Genomic DNA, 23,527 nt, shown 5'->3' with positions numbered 1-23,527 from the left:
GGGTTCTGCCCACTGATGTTAGAACATTCCCTGAAATTTTGGAATTGATTTGATGTGGTGTTCAAAAGTTGCATTCAAACAGAGGAATATTAATGTGTATAAAACACTCCTCTTGCTGCTAACACAATACCCCCACACACGCTCAGTGAGGTGACAGTGAAAATAGCCTTGCTACTCCTATCATGACTGGCTCCAAGAATTCACAACCCTTACCCTACCTGTGACTTTTCTGCTGCTTAAAGACACCACCCACTCTCTAGAGTTTTTGCCTGCTGCTGGAAGAGACACACACCAAGTGTATAGCAGGACAAAAACCCTTCCCTCCAGTAGGGTTCAGAATGGAATTCTCCAGCACCGCATCAACAGCTAATGCTCTAAACCCAGTCCTGTAGTGCAGAAAATTAATTACTACCATTTCCATGTGAAATTGCTCAAAAGTGCGGCTCTTACTGCTGGCTCAGTACCATGGGAGCAGCAGGTATAGGTAACAGCTACTGTCAAGTTACTTTCTCCTACAATGTACTGAGGAGAGCAAGGGCCAAATACTGCCTTCAGATGAGGGTGTACCTCTCAGGACAGAAAAAAAATTAAGATATATTCCAATAAACAAATTAACCAATAAAGAATCACCCTAACACCAAAGAGCAAATCACTGTGGCACTAATTATATCAGCAATTGGTTGATAAAAAGGAAATTCCTTTCTTTGGTAAATTTAAGACTTGACTTGCAAAACAAGAACAGTGGAAACAGTTCCTCGTTTGAAAGAATAAAAAAGGCAAAAAACATGGATGGTGGGCTGCTATTTCTACTCTCACTTCTTCCCCCTGAGCTGGGCTGTTCTAGCCTGCTCCCACAGATGGCCCCAAAGACCCTTTCAACATGCAACTTTTCACTGCAGCCTTTCCGCATCAAGACATACACAAACATCTCCTCTCTGGAAAGCTAGCACCACACAGGATGCTAGAAGAAAGAAAGATGGATGATTACAGGAGGGGGAAAAGGAGCAGGAGTAGCAGCTAGGTTACTGTGACAAATGATCTGGATGCTTGACAAGATCATCTGGAGAAAGCAGGTGGTGGATGTGGGAGCAACAGGTAGGGGATGAGACAAATTTTGGGGGGGGGGAGAGCGGGGGGACATTGAGAAACTAGCTGGGATTCAAGATTAGGCTGAAAGGGAGGTTTACTGATGTTTGAGTGACATTTGGATGGAAGGGGAAAAACACTAAATTTCTCTCTGATCAAGTAGCAACCTCCATGCAATAAGGTCAGCTCCAATGTTAACTTAGGACTCCGAGGATCCAGGTTCAGTTCCCTGCTCTATACCAGACACCCCGAGCACATCCTGCAGGCACAGAGAGACTCAGTTCCCCATCTGTACAATAGGGATAACGGCCCTGCTCAGCCTCACAGAGGGTTTCAAGAACAAATGCATTCAAGTCTGTGAGGTATTCAAGACACTGCAGAAATAGGGCCAGGTCAATACTTGACGGTACCGGAGGAAGTTTACTTCAACTAATATTTGCTATTCTTTTTCATTTTAAAGGAGATTCTCTTGAAAGATACACACTTCTACAAATGCCAGTCAAAAGAGCACCCTGGAGTTCTGTATCCAAAGAGAGTATCCAAGTCAGGGCTTAAAGGATTTGTATTTTCAATAAGCTTTACACCATGCGTGCATGGTCTAATATTTTGCTCAAGGATTACAAACACAAATTCCCTTCTAACAGATCAGAATTTTACATTCTATTGTCAAATGCAAGAGTCCACCAATAGCCTTTTCCCAGATCTGACAGACAATCAACCTTTCTTAGTCTTTGTACCTGAGGCCAGCTGCCAAGACATGGTCTGCATTTGTCTTGGAACAGGTTCTGGAGAGCAGTCTTCTGCTCACTTGCCATCATCTTATGCAGGGCTTCATTTTCTTCTCCTTCTCTTTCCAGAATCTGTGTGAAAATGAAGTGGGTATTCAACCACAAAAGCTTATGCTCCAATACTTCTGTTAGTCTATAACAGGGATCGGCAACCTTTCAGAAGTGCTGTGCTGAGTCTTCATTTATTCACTCTAATTTAAGGTTTCGTGTGCCAGTCATACATTTGAATGTTTTTAGAAGGTCTCTTTCTATAATTCTATAATATATAACTAAACTAGTGTTGTATGCAAAGTAAATAAGGTTTTAAAAATGTTTAAGAAGCTTCATTTAAAATTAAATTAAAATGCAGAGCCCCCCAGACTGGAGGCCAGGACCCGGTCAGTGAGAGTGCCACTGAAAATCAGCTCGCGTGCTGCCTTCGGCACACGTGCCATAGGTTGCCTGCCCCTGGTCTATGAGGTGCCACAGGACCCTTTGTTGCTGTGAAAACAGAAAGTCCTTTTGGCCACTTGTGTTTATTTTCAAAGGTGCTATTAAAAAGGTAAAAGCAAATTTTTTTCCTCCCACGCATTTTAAGTCAGGTGAATGCCAACATGAAAGTTACAGCTACCACCATACACGAACTGTGAAAAGGTTTACAAAGTCATCAGCTATTCAGATACCTTGCACTGGGAACAGCACTCTTTGCTATTTGGAAATTCTGGGGCCTTTGGAAAATACTGCTTGAGCTTTTTCCAGGCTTCTTTAGAAACAACCCTCCTTTCATTTTCTGATATGCATAGGTCACCTGCATGGAGAAATCCAAGAGAGCATTTTTGTTCTGCACATACTCAGCAAAAGTTTCACAGCATTAAAACAGATTTAAGAGATTACCTGTATGAATACAGATGTAGATTCTACACCCTTATAATCTGACACCTGTGTCAACACTTGAATAAAAAGAAAAAGAGCAACATATACAGAAGAGTCACCTTCAGCCTTTATTTCTATCCCATCAATGATTAAGTTTCCTCCTGGAGGTAGGATTTTAGTGCTTACTCACAGCAACAGTATGGTTTAAGAATTTTAGCTAATTATTTTAAAAGATAACCTAATACATTCTTAAAACAGCATTTCTATTTAAAAACAGAAAGATCCTAATCTACCACGATTGCCATTTGGATTTACAAAACCACGTGGCTGAGCCACAGGAACTATGGGTGCTGCAGTACCCAGGTTTTACACGGTGCTCCTGGCTCCCTTACCCCTGTCTGGGTTCCCCCCTCCTGGAGACATAGTCCTTCTCCTGGTCCCAGCTCTGGGAGGAGGGAGCATGGACAGGGTTAGGGAGCTGGCTTTCAGCTCCCCAACTATTAAAAATGTCCTAGCACCACTGGCCTAAGCAGCAGATTCAAATGCAACAAAAGGAAAGGAAAGAGAAAAATCCACGGAACAGGAAGAGAAATTAAGGGTAAGAACAGAACCAGGATCGAGGATACAAGCACACACAAGGGTTAATGTTTTCCCACTCATGGGTGCCTCAAATTATGTACCTAAAAAGGTGGTTTGATTTTCAAAGCTGCTGACACCCCACAACTTTTAATGACTTAAAAATGAAGCTGCATGTGCTACATACACCTCTACCCTGATACAATGCTGTCCTTGGGAGCCAAAAGAATCTTACCACGTTATAGGTGAAACCGCATTATATCGAACTTGCTTTGATCCGCCCGAGCGCGCAGCCCTGCCTCCCTGGAGCGCTGCTTTACCGCGTTATATCCGAATTCGTGTTATATTGGGTGGCATTATATCGGGGTAGAGGTGTACCTCTGGAAAAATAAGGCTACCATGATTTATTTGCCTAAATATAGCTTTAGGTGCCTAACTTTGGGCATTGAAAATTCTGCCCAACATGTTCTCCCCATACATCCCACAACTACCCTTCTGAAAGTGTTATTGCATTTAAAACTCCACATTTCTGTAGCAATCACTTAGAATGTGACGCTCCACAGGACACTCAAACATAGTTAGAAACCATAATTAAACATGGCAGATTCCGCTTTCCATAATGCCCCTTTTGAAAAAAGTGAACTGCACAAATGGTGCATAGAAAGCTGAATGCCACTCCATCACTTGAATCTTTTGATCAAGAGAGTGCCTTACTACATCCAGTTGAGTGGAATTAATTCTGTGTGAGAGGAAAATATGAAGTGAGGTGTACCAAATATTATTAAAAAATGATGCTAATTACATATCATTTATCTTGAACTATTTTTCAGGAAACTGACAAAGAAAAAACTGACAATCAGTAAGATAACCAATTAATAGAAAGTATTTATGAGTTATACTGGTAACAACTATGCCAAAAAGGTCACTGCGCCGCAATACAGGCATCAAATTTATGTGTAAGACAACATGGTGGGAAAACATAGTATTTCATATATGAGAAACTATGCTACTTCATTGCTGACAACCATAATTTTTGCCTGACTTATAATTGTAAAGGTGAGAGATACAACACAACTGAGCCCTCACTATTTAACTGCTGCTGCTGCTGCTGCATCAAAAGCCCTGTGGTATTACAAGGTGTGGTAACAATGCTGATGCACAACTAAATGAGAAAAATATTAGTTTCAGTTCAGAGAGTAAAGTGGTGAACAGCAAACAGAAAACAACCAAACACTGACATGGGAAAGAATGATGCTCAACCTTTAAAGTGGGTATTAACCAACAGTGAGAAGAAAAAACACTTGAAAAGTTGCTGTACTTGAGGGAGTAGAGGCTAGCTAAGAACTATTTAACAGTTTCTTCTCTTTCTATAGTCTACCCCAGCATGAAATGGGTTTGTTAGCCACAAGATACAGAAAAACACACAGAGGAAACTCCTTGGCTCTATTTCTTTAGTATTAGAACAAGTCTTCAATGCCACTGACCTGTCGTCATCTCTCATTCTGCCAAAGTCTGAACAACTGCCAATTTCCCAAAGAAAAAAATAGCAACACTCCATTCCTGGATTTATTACAATAAACGAAGGTCAGACTGAATTGTTTTAAAATAGCATTTAATGAAACAGTTGCTAAATTTGACCAATTATTAACCTAGGCTCACCATATGGGGAAAACAGGACTGAAATGATTTCCAGAAACCATCAGGGACACGAAAATAAGATTGTGCGAGTAATTGCTCTGACATCGTAAGATTTATGAAACCAGATCAATAAGCTATAGTGATAGGTGGAAAATCTGATCAGAATGTACAAATGCTGTACCATCTGGAAGGCAAAGACACTGACCATTTACTCCTGGGAGAACTGTGCACCACTGCGCATGCACAGAATTCATGTCCCCCGCAGATTTCTTTGCTTCTCTGCAGAAAAATGACTTTCTGGCAGGGAAGTGGCAAGAGCAGTCAAGTGCCACTCCCTAGCTGCGCAGGTACATTGTTTCGGGCACCTGGAGGAGAGGTAAATCACCGCAGGACTGAGGACATCCAGCCAGTGGCTCCTACCCTGAGCCAGGATCAGCTGCTAGTCCCAGCTGGGCTGGAGAGGATGGGACTTCCTCTTCTCCTGCAAGGACTAGCTGGGGCTGTGTCAGACCCACTCCCAGAAACCTCTCTCAGCTGCAGGAAACTCAGCATCCTCCCTTCCTTCCTGCCCCCACTGCTCATCAGCTGTGCAGGGGAGGGGTCGCTGCACAGGGAGCTGCTCTCTCATCTGCTCAACCCCCGTGCATCTGGACCTCCTATGCCCTGACACCCATACCAAGCCTCACCCTATACACTCAGAGCCTCCCTAGCCCTCCATACTTGAACCCCACTCCACTGAACCTCAACCCCTGCATCTGGAGCCCCCTTGCACCCATACCACCCCCCGCTGGGCTCCACACTGAACCCCCCCAGACTGACAAGCCCCACCCACCTGAGCTCCCACATCCAGACCCCCATGCCACTGTCCCCCAACTAGCTGCACCCAGACCCCCACCCCACCAAGCAGTACTCCCCCAGACCCTTCTGCTGAACCCCAACCACTTTCACCTGGAAGCCCCTGCAGAGTCCCATTGCCCCTGCACCTGGAATTCCCCATCCAGATCCCCCACTGAGCTGTTTGCACAACCAGATTGTCCCACATAGAATCCTCTCACCTCACATCTGGATCCCACCCCCACACGGAGTCCGTCCACACTTGGACCCTGTCTGCCCCACACTGGGTATGCCTGGCACTGACGTGCAGGGCCCCAGGGTGTATCTGGGGCAGGCCCAGGCATTGTGCTGTGTTAGGGTCAGGTACAGCCTTACCACTGAGTCCGTGTCCCAGGGATGGGGAGGTTGTAGGGCAGAGGTGGGCAAACTTTTTGGCCTGATGGCCACATCGGGGAATAGATATTGTATAGTGGGCCATGAATGCTCACAAAATTGGGGTTGGGGTGCAGAAGGGGGCGAGAGCTCTGGTTGGGGGTGCAGGCACTAGGGTGGAGCTGGGGATGAGGAGTTTGGGGTGTAGGAAGGGGCTCTGGGCTGGGACCGAGGGGCGGGTCAGGGCTAGGGCAGGGGTGCAGGAAGGAGTGCAGATTCCGGATGGGGGTACAGGCTCTGGGATGGGGCTGGGAATGAGAGCTTTGGGGTGCAGGAGGGTGCCCTGTGCTAGGATCGAGGGATTTGGAAAGCAGGAGGGGGATCAGGGCTGGGGTAGGGGTTAGGGAATGGAGAGAGGCTCAGGGGTGCAGGTTTCAAGCAGCGTTTACCTCAAGTGGCTCCCGGAAGCAGTGGCATGTCCCTTCTCCAGCTCCTATGCAAGGAGCGGCCCCCGACCCTTGGAAAGGGGCCATGCCACGGCTTCCGGGAGCCGTGTGGTGCTGCCCCCGACCCAGCTCAAGCTCGTAGGCCAGCTTAAAATGGCTCAGGGGCCGGATCCAACCCGCCGGCCATAGTTTGCCATCCCCTGCTGTAGGGTGATCTCCCACCTTTGTACAGCCAGTGGACTGTGCTCCCCACTGCCATGTTGGAGCAGCAGCATTTATTTATTGACCAATAAAACTTGCAGAATTTTAAAATACTGTGCAAAGAATTTTTTATTTTTTTGGCAAAGAATGCCCTCAGGAGTAACCACTGTCCCCTCTCATCATCTCTCTTTTCAGAGTAGATTCTGGGCATGAACATCAAAATGGCCTAACCTGGTAATCAGACAAAAATTAGTCAATGAGGTCAGGAAACTACCAAAGAAATAACAATCCTCTGGAATTAGAGATGAAAAAGGTTCCTGACATATGCATATAAGATGATGGCAGTGGGAATTCATAAGGGAAAAACCTTTATGATATTTTTGGATGCAAGCCAGACCTAACAGATCAAGCCCTGGACTCTGCAGAAAGCACCACGAAGGAAGTAGTTTCCTCCTCTGCAAAATTAACTATCTATTACAGAGAAAACAGATCAGCTGATACACTTAATTCAATGGAAAATTTTGAAAGCATAAAGGTGAAAAGAGCATTTTACAAGAACAATCTGACGTTAGCTCAGGATAACGAAACCTGAACTTTTGATGGCCCCAATATTTATTTATTTTTTATGTGGACCAAAGTCACAGATCAATTTATAATGAAACTAGTAATTTTTTAGAGAAATATTTTCAAAATGCTTATTTTTATGGCGTTTCATCATTCTGCTCTGCAGTTTTATACTAGCCTTGTGGGACTGTCAATTACAATGCGCAATAACAATGAAAAAGGGTTAAAAAAGACATTTTAAATATTCTATCTGAGAATACAGCTTTATTAATCCAAAAGCGTGCATCTCATTAGTTTCAGTGATGGAGACTGCATTGTTAATGCATATCAACTGACAATCATGCATACATGCTTGTCACAGCCATTAACTGTCCCACAGAGACCTGAAGGCTTAACTGCTACGAATACATTATGATAATGCCTCCAAAATGGAGCAGTTATAGTCTATTAAAAGTGTCAATATTCTGCACAAAAAGGGAGACCTAAAGACAGGGATAATAGAGGATGCAACTAATTATCCATCACAATGTTAAACAGCATCTCATGTTAGGCTTATAACATATGGAACAGGTTTCAAAATACCCAGCAATTTGATTGCAATCCTGAGGTCGAGGATACCAAAATATTTACTGAAAGTATTTTTTATCCCGCACGTCCACAGTGTCTCACTTTAGAGAGTTTTTATTTTCTTAATGTACAAGGAAGGGAACGGATACCATGCCACAAATAATCATGAGTAAGGGTGCGAGTTTGTCACGGAGGTCACGGATTCCATGACTTTCTGGGACTTCTGCAGCGGCCAGTGCAGCTGACCCAGGGGCCACCTGAGCAGCTTAGGCAGCCCGTGGGCCAGCTGCACTGGTTGCTGCTAGGGCAATCTTGGGCCACCGTGCCCCGCTTTCCAGCAGCAGCAGGAATTCGGATGTGGGAGGGGGCTCTGGGCTGCAGTGTGGAAGGGGGCGAGGGCTCTGGGCGGTGCTTACCTCAGAGGTGGGTTGGGTGGCTCCAGGAAGAGGCGACATCCCCTGGCTTCTACGTGGAGGCGCTGCCAGGGAGCTCTGTGCACAGCCTCCGCCTGCAACCACCACCCTCACAGCTCCCATTGGCCGTAGTTCCCAGCCAATGGGAGCTGCGGAGACGGCGCTTGGAACAGAGGCAGCATGCAGAGCTGCCAGGCCGCGCCTCCACCTAGCAGCTGAGGGATTTGCTGCTTCTGGGGAGGAGCGGAGCCGAGCCAGATAGAGAGCCTACCAGCCTCACCAAACCCTCCCCTCACTGAGCCCTCCCCAAGTGCCTCCAGGCCGCTGCCTCCCCCACCCCTAAGCACTCGTGGTGCCCCTCTGAAACCCCGCCCCCCGCATATATTTAGTCAGGGGTATATTGTATAAGACATGGACATGTGAATTTTTGTTTTCTGCCCGTGATCTGTCCACGACGTTTACTAAAAATACCCGCGACTAAAACGTAGCCTTAATCACGACTGATTGCACAGTATATTTCATCCAAAACCTCAAAGTACTTTCACAGCTTTCATAAACTTTAGCCACAGACCATGCACTTTTGTCTTGTCCAAAAAACAGTTCCCTGCCACAGAACAGAATCCTTCTATTTCATATTGAGGCAGTAGTTTAGCACCAGAAGATCAGAGGGAAGAGCAACACCAACTGAACTGCTAATAACTTTCTGCAACAATTAGGTCTGTGATTCTCAATAGGTGGCCCGCAGCCCAAATGTGGCCCACCCAGGCTCTCTCTGTGGCCCACCAGCACACCTGAAAAAAAATGTTTATAATTAAATTAACAAACAGCAATGCGCTGTGCATCATTTGCCTAGGACTTCCTTAGTAAGTAACTTACTGGCAGTGCTTCATCTGTAAAGAAAGAGGTGTCGAGGCTCAGTGCCAGCAAGCCCCTCTACAAATGAGCCACTGACTGGGCGACCACAGAGTAGTAGCTGCCAGCTGGGTGCCCAGGTCTGAAGGCAGCACAACCACCACCAGCAGCGTCACCTTCAGAGTTGGACGGCTGGAGAGTGGTGGCTGCTGGCCTGGAGCCCAGGGGTGCCGGGGCCAAATTAAAGCACTGCTTACTGGATCTTAAGTTCTTACGATAGCATCGGCTACGATTTAGTTAGGATGCCATCCGTTTTTCATTAGTGATGGAAATGGAGCCAAAAATGAATGAGTGGAAGTAAACGTTTTTGGGGTTTGTTCTACAGGCTGCGCCCTATATTCTAAATAAATCCTTCAATATGTATTGCTCTCCCTAATTAAATTTAAAATAACAGGTGCCACAGGCACCTTGTGGCCCCTGCCATCTCCCCTGTTACCCTGTAATACACCTCCTCCTAAACTATTAATGTCAATGCCTCTTAAAAATACCTAAAATTAGTTAAAATTAGCACAGAGGGCCTGCGTTATTTCCTCTGGAAGAAGAGGGACCTAACCGGATCCCTATGGGATGTGGCCAATAGTGCAGCAGCCATTTAAAATATTATTAAAAGCCAAAAACATAATAAAAAATCGGGCCAACTAGAAAAGGCCACTAGCCTTATTTCTGAAGCTCAGCTAATCCAAGTACAGGCTAAAGTTAGTAAGTTACATGTTACTTCCACCCTTAGTTCTATGACCCAAAAGTTACTAACAAAAATAGTATTAAATATCACTAAGGCTGGGAAGGCACTGCAATAAAATCTAGTGTGTTTAAAAATTCAAAATTTCCTAAATAACCAGCTAATGGCCATTCAAAGTAAACTTAAGCACCAGACTTGGCCCACTGCCCTTACAAACACATCAAAAGTACCATCTAATCTGTAATCATAAAAACATATTTAAACACTTTCTGAGTGGAAGTGTGAACATTCACAATGCTCCTTCCAAGCATTTGGACCAGTTAGGGGGGTGTGCGCTTCCACATACCGAATCCTGGTATACCTAACTGATTTATAGTCAGTGCCCCAATCCCTTAGTTGTCAGACAAACAGAATTCCATTCTTTTGTCCGTGCAATCATTCCTGAGTTGGGGGTAGCTAAACTAAAAAAAGCAGTTGTAAATAGTTCTGCAGGGCTTTAAAAAGCAGCTAATGCATTAATAAATGCTTTTCAAAAATTACAGCAAAAAATTAATAAAATAGCAAAAATGGCTTTGCAAAATAAATGTGCTAAATGCTATAAATGCTGAAATTGAGGGGGCTTATGCTCGCATCAAAAAAAATGCTGCTTTTATGTTAATCATTCTAGCTTAATTAAATAAAATGTATAGGCTATTAAAAACACTGCTGTTGTTTTTCATGCTGTATCTCTTAATCACACCTTTAATTTTAAAAACCTTCTCCCAGACCTTGGGTCATGGTTTACTGGCCTTTTCCATACAATTGTTAAATAAATTATTTTCTGTCTGTTCTTCCTATGTATTATTTAAATAGTAATACAATGCGCAAAATGTCTATAAAATGCTGTAACCAAAGGTTCTGCTGTCCGTAAAACAACTCAGTACCTGTCTCTTCAGCTTAATCGTAAATTACGTAACGGGCCTGGCAATCTGGGCTTGCCAGGCCCAAAGGGGGGGATTGTGAAAGCTGGCTGACCCCCCTTAATAGATTACAAGCGGTCAGTAGGGTGGGGGTGAGTACTGCTCATGGACACAGTAGCCTGAATTTTTGCACTCTCCCTTTTCCTCTGCCTCAAAGCAGGAAGATCCTGCTCCAAACCATTCAGTACTACCCAGATAAGGGGAACATAAAATTTTACACTTACCAATCAAGTATTAACACGCAAGGTTTCAAGGTTTGTGAAATTTGTGTAAAACAAAGTCTTTTGTACCAAGGTACAGGCTCTCCTTTTTCTGCAGAATAAAGCATTTTTCCTTATCCCTGTTAGGCTGTTAACTGGCTCTCAGCTAGGCAGACCCAATATTTCGGTAACAGTCACAAATCCCCCACTTTGTCACAACGTTGCAAACTTGACAGCGAAAACCGAGCTTTTAACCCAAATTGGTCAGCAGATTTTCTTATTATGCCATCTCATTTAAATGAAAAACCTTTGGGTTTAATATGCCAAACCACTGTTTCTATCTGTACGGTCATCAACTTAAGGCACCACTTTGAATCAAAGAACAGAAACTTCAATGTAGCCTATCCTCCTGGCAGTGTTGCAAGATGTGACAAAATTGAAAATATGAAGTCTTTGTATCACTTCAAATATTCTCACAATATCCACAATTATATATGAAAAGCAACAGCTGTTTCTTTTTGGATAATGTTGGTACTAGCTAAAAAGAAAAAGCCTTTCCTGGATGCCAAGCTTGTGAAGGAGTGCACGCTGGAAATGCTGGAGGAGCTTTTTGATGGAGATAGAAATAAGGATGACATTGTGAAGCAAGTTCCCTTCCCTGATCCATAGCAGTGCAAAGATTGGAGGTAATTTATGAGAACTGTTTGTCAGCACTGCCTTCCAATTTAAAAGAGACGTTTCTTGAAGTGGACGAATCTGTCAGATTTTATGACAGTGAAGTTTTCAAGGAAGACTTTTTGTGCTTAATACCATTAGAAATCTACACTACAGGAGAGATTATTTTTGAAAACGTAAAAAGCTTTTTTGAAAAAAGTTTAGCTCTGCAGAAAGTAAACTTGCTGGTTACAGATGGAGGTCCCTCCATGACAGGGAAAGAGAAGGTCTTTGCTCTACAGTTTGGCAATGATACACCCCTCATTAAATACACTTCACTGCATCATTCACCAGACTGTCCTGTGCAGTAAGTTGTCTGGGGACTTGGAAAAAAAAAAACCAAACAAACCTCAATGACTACTGTGATGAGACTGGTGAACTGCATACATTCAATTTCCAGCTTGCAACACTCTTGACTTTCATATGTCCTTTTACAGGACATTTCAGCAAACACAGTGACCTGTTTCAGGACAACCAGAGAACATCATTATGTAGGGGGTGAGCGTTAGAGAGGTTTTGTGCGATTCAAAAATAAATAGAATTTCTTTCAAACCACAAGACCAACAAAGCTTGTGAGTTCATGGAATTAAGGAATGATGTTCCCTCTGTCACAGGTAGCTTTTCTGTGCAATATTACTGATCACTTGAATTCCCTCAACTTGCAGCTCCAAGGCCATGCAAGCAGCATTGGGAATCTCTTTGAAAAAATGTATGTCTTTCAGAAGAATCTTGAAATCTTTCGGACAGACTTAACAGGAAAGATGTTGTACTTTCCCACATTGCATGTTATTGCTACAGATGAAACTTCAATGAAAACAATGCAAGAATTCCTAAAAAAAAACTCATCAAAAATTTTAAAATTCGATTTGAGAGAGTTTTAAAATTCCAAAGGATTTGCTTTTATTTATTTGTGATCCATTTGTTGTCTCTGTTGAAACAAAGAACACTCTTGATTCAGGTGATGAAGGTGCCCTTGAATTAGAAATTGTAAGGCTCCAGAGCTCAGATGTTCTTGAAGGAAAACTTCAGAGAAGTAGGACTTTGTGATTTCTGGACTCAATATGCTGACCAGTTTCAGAATAGCCAGAATCTAGCCATCTTTTAACAATGTTTGGATCAACATACCTCTGCGAATATGGGTTTTCTACCATGAACATTATAAAAAATAACACCACAATCACCTTACAGATGAGCATCTTCACCAGTGCATAATGCCTTGACCTTATCTCCTACAAACCACTTTTCACAAAGCTTGCCAGATATCACTGATGCCATCTCTTCCACTAGATTGCCACAAACACAGGTAATAATGTTGATTTATAAACTTCGTTAAAAGATAAAAAACATTAATATTTATATTACAGTTAAGGTCTTTATTGGCAGCTAGAAGTTAGTTTGTTTATTTTGTCAGTCTTCTCTGACAATGGCCTGCCTCTTGTCATAAAATTTTCAAATCAGCCTATGGGTACACCTAAATGAGTATCACTGATCTAGGTTCTCCTTATAGGTCTCCCATCAAATCTATCCCAACATCACACTAGCTAGCGAGATCTGAGGCGATCACAGCTCAAGGTCAAATGATAAACATTTAGGAAAAGCAAAGTAAGTCAGAAATAAACTGAATAAGCCCAGTTAATCTTGGGTTTTAAAGAAGAAATATGGAAGATCCGTCTGTAAATGGTGGGTCATCCAAATACAACATGTGTTCAGTTCTGCCCCCTACATACACACTTACCATGTGGGCAAACAAGGTCTTCATTAAAATTTAACTCCTCTTCCTCCTCCCTCTTTTCTTCAGTTGACTCATCTGACCAAAACAAAAAGTAGATTGCACAAAAGCTCTCTGTAGAAGAATTTGATTTTTTGGAGGAACTGTAACAATTTGCTTCCTTTTCAAATTGCTGCAAAATTCTAACACTGAGGAAACTTCAACAATATGCCTTTAAGTTTATTGGCCCATTCCTCCAGTACCAGGGCAGGACTGTGCATTACAATATATTGTAAAGTTCATGGAGTGCAAGACTATCTTCTATATGAGACTACAAAAGGTAGCATTCATTAGTTAGAACACCTGGGCTCTTTGCTGCTCCCAAATAGCTCAGATCAGAATTAAAAGAAAAGTTACCACCAGATCAGAGTGGAGGGAACACAAATCTTATAGGTAAAATATTAATCAGCTCTCTGCTTTGAGGAGTCTGATCCAAACCAGATGTCCCATTGCTGCTCCACAATGGCTTCAAATGAGGCCAAGAACCACTCCGTCTGGAAGGCTTCAATGTGAGTAACTTGCAGATAGGATTGTGCCTTTTCTGTTTTGGAAAGTGCCTACAACACTGTGGGCAATATCAGAAGTAATATGTGCTTACTTTGACAAAGGAAAGTTTTTACTAGTCATTCCCATTAGCTCTGCAGGGGAAAATAAAATGGATTGCACCTAAACAGTTGACAACTGAAGCCTGTTTTACACTTGAAAGTTGTTTTACATCACAGCTACAGCACTCAGAGGGTGTGAAAAATTCACATCCCTACGTGCCATAGCTATGCCAACCTAAGCTCCAGTGTAGATACAACTAGGCCGATGGAAGAATGCTTCCATCAACTTAGCTACCATACGTGGAGTTCCTACAGCCGCAGAAAAAACCCTTCTGTCGCTAAAGGAACCATCTACATTATGGTGCCACAGTGGCATAGCTACAGTGTCGTAGCTGTACTGTTATAGCACCCATAGTGTAGACATGGCCTAGAGTTCCAAGTGCAGGGCCAGATTCTACCTTCAGTTTTAACTGGGAGTTAGGGATGTAAAAAGTTAACTAGTTAACCGATAAGCATCAGTCTTATTGGTAATGTACTGAGTTAACATTTAAATGCCTAATGTGCTGTGCCTGTGCCCAGGATTTTGCCTGCTGGCCCTGCGCCTGACCCCAGCCTTGGCCCCTTTCCCATCTCAGTTTGGATATGGGGCAGCAGCTAGGACCCCATGTAAAACGTGAGGGTGCTGCAGGACACACCACTCCCCCTTCCCCTCCCCCCTCGCATCCCTAATTCCCGCACCTATGTTGTGAACTCATTAACAGATAAATGTTTAACCAATACAATTTTAATGAACAGTTACTTTTTTAAAAACACTATTTACATCCTTAGTGGGATTACATAGGTGTAGTGAGGGCAGAGTTTGACCTGCCGAAAACTTTTTCTCTTCAAAAGTATATACTGCTTTTGAAATTGCTCAAAATATCGAACTCATATATGCTCCTTTGTACTACAGTAGAACCGCAGAGTTACAAACACCTCGGAAATGGAGGCTGTTCGTAACTCTGAACAAAACGTTATGGTTGTTCTTTCAAAAGTTTACAACTGAACATTGACTTAATACAGATTTGATCTTTAACAGGCAGAAGAAAAATGTTGCTATCCCGTTATTATTTTAGTAGTTTCTGTTTAACAGTACTGTATTTGCTTATACCTTGGGTGGGGGTAGGGGGAGAACTCTGCTGCTGCCTGATTGTATACTTCCAGTTCTAAATGGGATGTGTGGTTGACTGGTCAGTTCGTAACTTTGAGGTTCTATTGTATATCATTCAGACCTACTCAAAACAATCCCTACAACTAAATAGAACAGCTAGAATGTTTAATCAATACTATAGGAACATCCAATCTATTTATTAGGTAGTGGGAGAAATTGGGTTGCTTGGTTTTAAACAGCTACCTTTGTTTTGTGCATCTCCATTCATTTTTCCATTATTCTGGTCTGCATCATCATCTTGTTCATTTAACTGTTCCAGAGCCAACTGACGCCAACTCCGCAAGGATGACTTTCCAACCCAAAATCCATCATTACTGTATAGAAAAAAAGACTAGCATTTACAATACAAACCATAACTTTGATTTACTGCTATTGGCTCAGAATGAACCAATTCCTGTTGATGAAAGACAGCTCTTCATGTCCCGAAGCTTACGTGTAAGCTCAAAAAGCTTCTCTCTCTCACCAACAGGAGTTGGTCCAATAAAAGATATTACCTCTCCCACCTTGTCTCTCTTATATCCTGGGACCAACATGGCTACAATGCTGCAAACAATTTAATTTTTTTTAAATGAGATTTTAACGTCACTGACAATAGACTTGTGCAATGCAAACATTGGAAGGTGTCAGCACCACGTACCCCTTTACTGTAATTTTCAGCAAGTTTGTGACAGTTTTATAGTCTTCGTTTAATTGGTTTTTCAGTCGTAGTATTCGACACCTCTCTACCACACAGTCCTTGCAAAGTGCTTTAACTAGAGAAACAAAAAAGACACCACCGTGTTACAAGAATACTATTGCTACACTTAAAAACAAAACTAAGATTTTTGCAAGAGCAGGCATCACCATTTGGAGGTGCTGTTAGTCAAGTAGGCTTAATGTAGTTACTGACAGTGGCATTTTCTACTACCTATGAATTAGATGGAAATACATGTTAACAGCTGAACTGGACCAAATTTAGATATAATTGTAGTAAGTTTTTATAAGGGTATGTTTGTTCCTTTAACATCAACATTTCTCATCACCTCAGTTTCACAAATCTGCATTTCTGATATTAACAGTTTATATTTACTACAACAAGCTTGAAAATAGCAATAAGTGTAGACCTAGGTAAACTGTGAGTTTAAAAAGGACAGTTCAGAAATGTGCAACAGCCGTTTTACCATTCACAAAACACCTGTCACAGTATGTAAACATGCAGTGTATACACACTGTAAATATACTTTCTAGGTACTGGGCTGCTTGGAGGAAATCTACAAGTGAAAGAAGACAGTTTCTCTCCTTGGTTAGCACACCCTCACTTCTTCACTGCTCTGAGAATAGGGTTCCAAAACACTGGCTCTTCTCAGCAGAGAATGAGACAATACATGAGGCACTGCCTATACAGCATTTGTAGAAATAATGGGCCCAGGATCTCCACCACTCCCCAATTTTAGGATCTTTATACAAGTTTTGCTATTTTACAGAAAGTTTACTTTAATGAAACTTTTTAAAATACTAACGTTTCAAGTTGTTTCTACCTAAATGTACTTTTTTTTTTTTTTTTAAGTGACTGAACAAAACTGCTTCAAGGCACAAAGCAGAATCAAGATCTGAAATATATCCACCATTCATGTTCCCTAGTCAGCCTATGTACTTGACCATAACTAAGCAGTGCTCTCAAAAGCAGCCATCTGGAAAAATACAAGCAGGACAGCTATTCTGGTCAAAGATAAAGCTACATTATATTGACAAAGGATGCAAAACAAAATTTCAATATACAAAAATTTAAATCCCCAAAAAAGTTTGCCATGTGAGAGTGCTTTATATCCAGATACTATAGTTTAATCTTACCATTTAGCCTGGGCCCCCCGCCGTATCTCCTGTAGAAGTAGTCAGCAACATACTCAGATATTCTCTTCATAATTGATATTTTATCAGGGTGCAATTTGCCATGTGAGCACAAGCATGCAGTGTTATCTATGGGTTTGGGAGGGGCAGATTCATCCAGCCATTTCTGTAACCATTCAAGAGAGACAAACTCATACGGGCACCCTGGAAAAAAGTGAACAGAAACAAACCTGTACATTTCCACAAGTACATGATACAAGAGATCACATTTTAAAATTACTCTACTGTTCAACAGTACTTTTATTAAATTAAAAAGTTTGTGGGGGAATCTTCACCCAAAAAAGTTAGATTCTCATTATACAATATTTTCCAAACATTTTATTCTGTTTTCATGCCAATTCTGATGTTAACTATGTAGTTTTATATCATGGTGTCCCTTCTAGAAGTCAACAGCTGTGCGAAATTACATCTGAGACAAGTGTCATTTTAAACTCAAATAGGAAACTGGCTAGTGAAGCCAGAGAACATTTTCAAACTGGCTACAGTAGCTTATTTTATTTCAGAACATTACAGGAAAAATCTTCCTACTGTTAAATTAGGAGAGAATGCAATATATTACTTTGAGAAGTTAAATGCTCCATTCAAAAGTCTGTTTTCCTTAATTATGAGGTAAATATGTAAATTAGAAGTTTAAAGTAATAATGTAGGAGTGTAATAAAGGTTAGTGTATCTGATATATATTAACTATTAATGACAAGGCGGGTGAGATAATATCTTTTATTGGACCAACTTCTGTTGGTGAGAGAGACAAGCTTTCAAGGTTATAACGAGCTCTTCTTCAGGCCTGGGAAAGGCACTCCGAGGGTCGCTCACCTTGCCTCTCTAATATTCTGGGACTGACACGGCTATACACAGCACAGATACACTAACTAGGATAGTCATAAGAGGACAGGATACAATTTATACAATTATAAAGAATTAGATGTCTTGAAACAACACGCAAACCCCTATGTGCTTAAAGTACATTAAAAGAAATCAGGGGAACCTAGATAAATGCTAGCAGTTAACCCTAACTAGAACTACAGTGAGTAAGTTTATCTACTGCTTATATAACAGACAAATAGAAGCTTGCATGTGATATGCTGCCAATTTTTCAAATACAGATTGTTGAGGTGTTTTGCTTCCAAAACAGAACCTGGTATGTTCATGTTACTGTTGAAGCACTGAACCTCTCACTCTTCTGAACAGCTCTGACATCAAACTTCTAATGATACATGTTTCCCAGAACAAGTTTTTGTTAAATATCATAAGCTATCAACAGTATCAGTCAAGTTAACCTGGATTTACAGGTTGCTTCTTACAGCATGTATTCATCAGGCAGAGTGCTATTTCTTTAGATTAGATTGTAAAGTCTTGAGACAAGGGACTGTCTGTGTTCTGTATCTGTACAATACCCAGCACAATGGGGGCCTGGCCCATGATTAGGGCTCCTAGGTGCTGTAGCAGGGGTCGGCAACCTTTCAGAAGTGACGTGCCGAGTCTTCACTTATTCACTTTAACTTAAAGTTTCACGTGCCGGTAATACATTTTAAAGTTTTTTAGAAGGTCTCTCTCTGTAAGTCTATATTATGTAACTAAAAATTGTTGTATGTAAAGTAAACACGATTTTCAAAATATTTAAGAAGCTTAATTTAAAATTAAATTAAAACGCTGATCTTACGCTACTGGCCCACTCAGCCCGCTGTCAGTCTGGGGTTCTATTCACCTAGTTCTGCAGCGGGCTGAGTGGGGCCTGCAGGACCCCAGCTGGCAAGGGGCCAGCAGCTGGGACCCCAGACTGGCAGCAGGCTGAGATCCCAGACTGGGGGTGCAGGTGGGATGGGGGGGAAGAGGGGCAGGTGCAGGAGCTCCCGTTTGGTGCTCAGGGTGGAGGTGGGAATGTGGGGAGGGGGTACAAGAGTCAGGGCATGGGGCGCGTCGGTATTTGTGGGGGGTGCAAGAGTCAGAATGGGGACTGGAGGTGTGTGAGAGGGTGCAGGAGTCAGGGTGTGGGATGGCTGGGTATGTGTGTGGGGTGCAGGGGTCAGGGCAGAGGGCTGGGGTGCTTGGCTCGTGGGGGTGCTCCGAGCCCCCTGCCAGGAGCGGCTCATGGCAGGGGGCTGGAGGGAATATGCCCGATTCCATCCCTTTCCCCAGGGCCCCATCCATCCTCACCTCTTCTCTGCCTCCTCCCCAGAGCAGTGAGCGCACTGCAACTCCACTCCCCCTCCCCTTGGCAAGGGCCATCAGCTGATTAGCACAAAGGAAGGAGAGGAGGCAGCACACTGGGGGAAAAAGTAGGGGAGAGGGGAGCTTGGCTGCCGACAGGACCAAGCTTCTGCCTCCTGCCCCCACAGGAGAGAGGTGGGCGAGGAGGCTGAGTGGGGCCAGGACCTCAGCAGGCAGCGGTGTGCCATTAAAAATTGGCTCACATACCGTCTTTGGCCTGCATGCCGCAGGTTGCCCACCCCTGTGCTATAGTAATACAAATTAAATAATAAATCGGAACTACTTCACCAAATTTGCTTCATCTATCAGATTTAAAATAATGCTCAATTTCTGCATTTCGATTGGAAAAATATTTTTGATATTTGAATTCTTAATCCATACTGCCCAAGTAGACAACCAACTATCAAAACAGACTCGAGAGCAACAGGATATCACAGTAATGATGCAAGATTTGGCTGTAAGGAGGAAACCATGAAAATACCAAGCATTTTTTTTTTATTATTATTATTATTATTATTATTATTATTAAAGTCTAGGAAATTTGTCAAAAATTAGCATTCAGAAAAAGCACAGACCCCACATTAAAAACTTATACTGAAGGAGAAGCTGACTCAAAATTTCATAATACTAACAATTTAAGATTGTAGCAATTTCTGTTTTGTTTTTAAACAAGAAATGCTTTTCTACACATTTACAAAATACACAGGTGCAATTTCTGGAAGATCAGACATACCAGCACAGACACTAGAAGGAATGAACGGCTTTATATAAAATACCTGAGTCAAATATCTGGATACAAAGTCACACTAATGACACATGTAACTCAAAACAGCCTGGCTACACTTGTATAACCAGGAATTTTACAGAAAAAGCAACTGGAAATGTAATTAACAAACTGCTGTGAAATGCCACAATGGCAAAACACTGATCTCAAACAATGCTTTTTCTTATTTTCCATTAGTGCCAATCATCTTTGCGTTCTAAGATAGATTTAATTACATATTGAGCAACATGTTTTACTTCTGCACCCCAAATCTAGTCAATACTGAAAAGACAATCACTGGCATTTCTAAAAGAATATTGGAAAATTAACAGGGTAGGGGGGTGAAGAAAGAGAGAGAGGGAGAGGTCAGGAAATTAAATACACCTGGCTGATGCATCAACAACACTTCTGAAATTTCCACTGCCAGTTGCATTTATAAAGTGAATATGGGGAAACAATCCTTCACATTTCATATACAGAGGCACAGCAAAGCTGTGACCAAATACTTTACGTACTGTAATGAACACTGGATGTTTCATAATCTTAGGCCTCAGCACAATCTGCAGCTTCTACATCTCAGGAAATGATTCTACATAAATATGGTTTATCTGAAAAAGTGTAAGCTTCACTATGGCTATGTTGTATTCACTGTACATAAAACATGGCCACAGTCTCTGGAGGATTCAGTTAAACCATTTCTAATAGGACATCTTCGGACAAAAAAAATCCAATTCATGCAACTGAAAGAGAAACTTGGACCACCAACCTGATTTACAAATGTAAGCAGCATGAGTGCGCACTGTTTGGAAACCTGTCATATGAACATTTATATAAGGAATAAATATCACCAATAGCAAACTATTCTAATTATGTTTAGAAAGCTGAAGTAACAGGAAATTACTTGTAATTCTTGTTCTCCAAAAGTGACCCATATTGTGAAGAGAATGCCCCAGCATCCTCGATTTAGCAATGGCACTTCAAAAATACACCGCTACCTTGATAACTCGCCACTCGATATAACACAAATTTGGATATAATGTAGTAAAGCAGTCCTCCGGGGGGGGAGGGGCTGCGCACTCCAGGGGATCAAAGCAAGTTCAGTATAACACAGTTTCACCTACAATGCGGTAAAATTTTTTGGCTCCCAAGGACAGCATTATATCGAGGTAGAGATGTACACTCAGAGCATGGATCCAACAGTGGGGAATCCAGGGTGAACACCTGCCTTCACTTCACAGCTTTTCATTAGTTTTAAGCATAAATGCCATAATTTTCAAACCTGGATATTTAAAGTTAAAAATCTGAACAGAAGTGACTGGATATTTAGAGGTGTCGAGCTCTAGATGCAGCTCCCACTGACCCAAAGTTGCTGGTGCTCAGTATCTTTGGAAGAAAAGTTAGGCCTTGTACTACGATGCCTTAATTTGGAATCAAGTGCTAAATTTGGGAATCCAAGTTTGAAAATTTTGGCCAAAGTATTTTATGACCTAAACTGAAATATCACAGTCTGCTTGCGCTTTTTATAAAAAGGAGCTGCAATCTTAATTGAAAACTACTGAAAAAGTTTCTAGGAGACGTGTTTTGGATAATACTGTCTATTAAAGTAACCATAGCACATATCTGTACCCTCACCCCATGGAAAACTAAGGAGAGAAAGGAATAAATCAAACTTTTAGTATTTAAAGACGTGAAAAAGGCAGTCAGTGAAAAGTGGAAAGGAGAGAAGAATCAGTCAGTGACAACTTATTCATGGGACACACAAAGCTCTGGGCAGAGTGACTCCTGGAAGAGAGCTGGTTGGAAATTTTCTGATGAAACTTAGTTTCACCAGAAAATGCCAATTATCAGAAGCGATGTGTTTTGCTGAATCTTTTACAGGGGCTCTCACAGCTGCTAGGCTCCCCATTCTGAAGCAGTACCACTGGGAGCCCCAGCTGGGGCTAGGACTTTTGGGGTTGCTAACCTCCCTGCTCTGTGACAGCAGCCTCTGGAGCCCAGGCTGAAACTGATATTCTCGTCAGCTTCCCCTCAACTATGCAGTGGTGGCAATGGATAAACTCACAAGAATGTCAATTTCCCATATTTCTATTCTGGAACACCCTATTTCAGTGTTTTTATTAAATGAAATTTTCAGAGTGACTTCAGTTTGCAAAAAAAATTCAGTAAAATCTGCTTCCATTCCAAAATACTAAAATTTTCTTGCAAACCAAAACCTCACATTTTGGCCACCCCATCACGGAATTCTCATAGATAAAAAACTTGCTGACATGGAGTTTCCAAGTGTCTGTAAGAATTAAATTAATGACTTTCTGGCAAAAGGTTGAGTGAAAGTGTGACCTATTACCTGCTGATTCATTTGGATCAACAGCACCAAAGCATGAAAGTAAGCTGGAGATGCAGGATTACCTAAGTTACTTCCTTGTCAGTGTTATCAATCAACAGTGAGCTAAGCTGTTCATAGGGTAGCAGAAAATGGGCCCAGTGGTACAAGGAAAAAGCACAGGAGTGTGACTGGCAAGGGCATCATTGATGGTGAGGGAGTAAATCAAGAAAGAGAAAGACAGGGAGAGATGGCACTGATGGCAGTTATAATGAGAGAGAGGAAAAACGAGTAAGCAGAAGAAAGTAGGTTGTGGCAGAAAGCATTATGGGGAAAGGCAACACTGATCATGCATCCTCTCCTGTAGTCTTAAGTGTTGGTCAACAAGCCCTTCTCTCCTAAGGGGAAAAAAACAATAGCATCTAAAAGCTTCTAATGATATGCTCTGATCATGAACTCATGTGCTAGCATGTATTAATGTGGCACTAATGATCTAGAAACAAACAGCTTATCTGAAGAAAAAAGGAATGATTTTTTGGGCAAAGGCTCCTGCAGAAAATTAAACACTTGTAAATTTATATTAATATTTTCAAACTCACACCTTCCAAATCTTGTTTAGGTACTTTAAAATATACAGCAGCAGGAAGTCTGAGTGAGGTAGAGAATGAGTGGATGTCCGTGTCCTTCTCCACTGCCCAAAGTCTTGCAGTAGCTACCACAAATACCAGATCACAAAAGGCTACGAGGAAAAGGGGAGTAACATCCACTATATGAACTTATACATAAATGGGAAATAGGATTAATTTAGTTATTTATTTACAGTGCTAGTCTTAACAATGGTCTACTATAAAATACTACCAGAATATCTTACAGACCAGCTTCAGCAGGCAACCTTTGGTAGAGCTCCTTCACCTCTTCATGTTTGATTTTGCCTCTGACCACGCTTTGTTTACGCATATCTGCCATTTCGTTACACCACTCTTCAAACTTGCAGTTATCCCGTTCGACGAGCTCCTGCAGAAAAG

The 23,527-nt window shown here is 42.0% G+C and overlaps 1 protein-coding gene across 4 annotated transcripts in view; it reads right to left on the bottom strand.

Moving 5' to 3' along the window:
* Window positions 1-23,527, bottom strand: part of USP48 (ubiquitin specific peptidase 48) — a 55,439-nt gene that overhangs the window by 13,992 nt on the left and 17,920 nt on the right. For all 4 annotated transcript variants that reach the window (XM_050931169.1, XM_050931170.1, XM_050931171.1 and 1 more), the window contains 6 exons: window positions 17,155-17,355; window positions 15,962-16,076; window positions 15,508-15,638; window positions 13,537-13,608; window positions 2,537-2,661; window positions 1,824-1,946 (listed from right to left, as the gene is read on the bottom strand). In XM_050931169.1, the coding sequence (XP_050787126.1) occupies window positions 1,824-1,946; window positions 2,537-2,661; window positions 13,537-13,608; window positions 15,508-15,638; window positions 15,962-16,076; window positions 17,155-17,355 (767 nt within the window). The remainder of the gene's footprint in view (window positions 1-1,823; window positions 1,947-2,536; window positions 2,662-13,536; window positions 13,609-15,507; window positions 15,639-15,961; window positions 16,077-17,154; window positions 17,356-23,527) is intronic.

Source organism: Gopherus flavomarginatus, chromosome 21 (assembly GCF_025201925.1).
Source record: "Gopherus flavomarginatus isolate rGopFla2 chromosome 21, rGopFla2.mat.asm, whole genome shotgun sequence".
Classification (NCBI taxonomy): Eukaryota; Metazoa; Chordata; order Testudines; family Testudinidae; genus Gopherus; species Gopherus flavomarginatus.
Note: the sequence above shows the minus strand (reverse complement) of the source record. Positions and strands in the feature narration are given on the sequence as shown.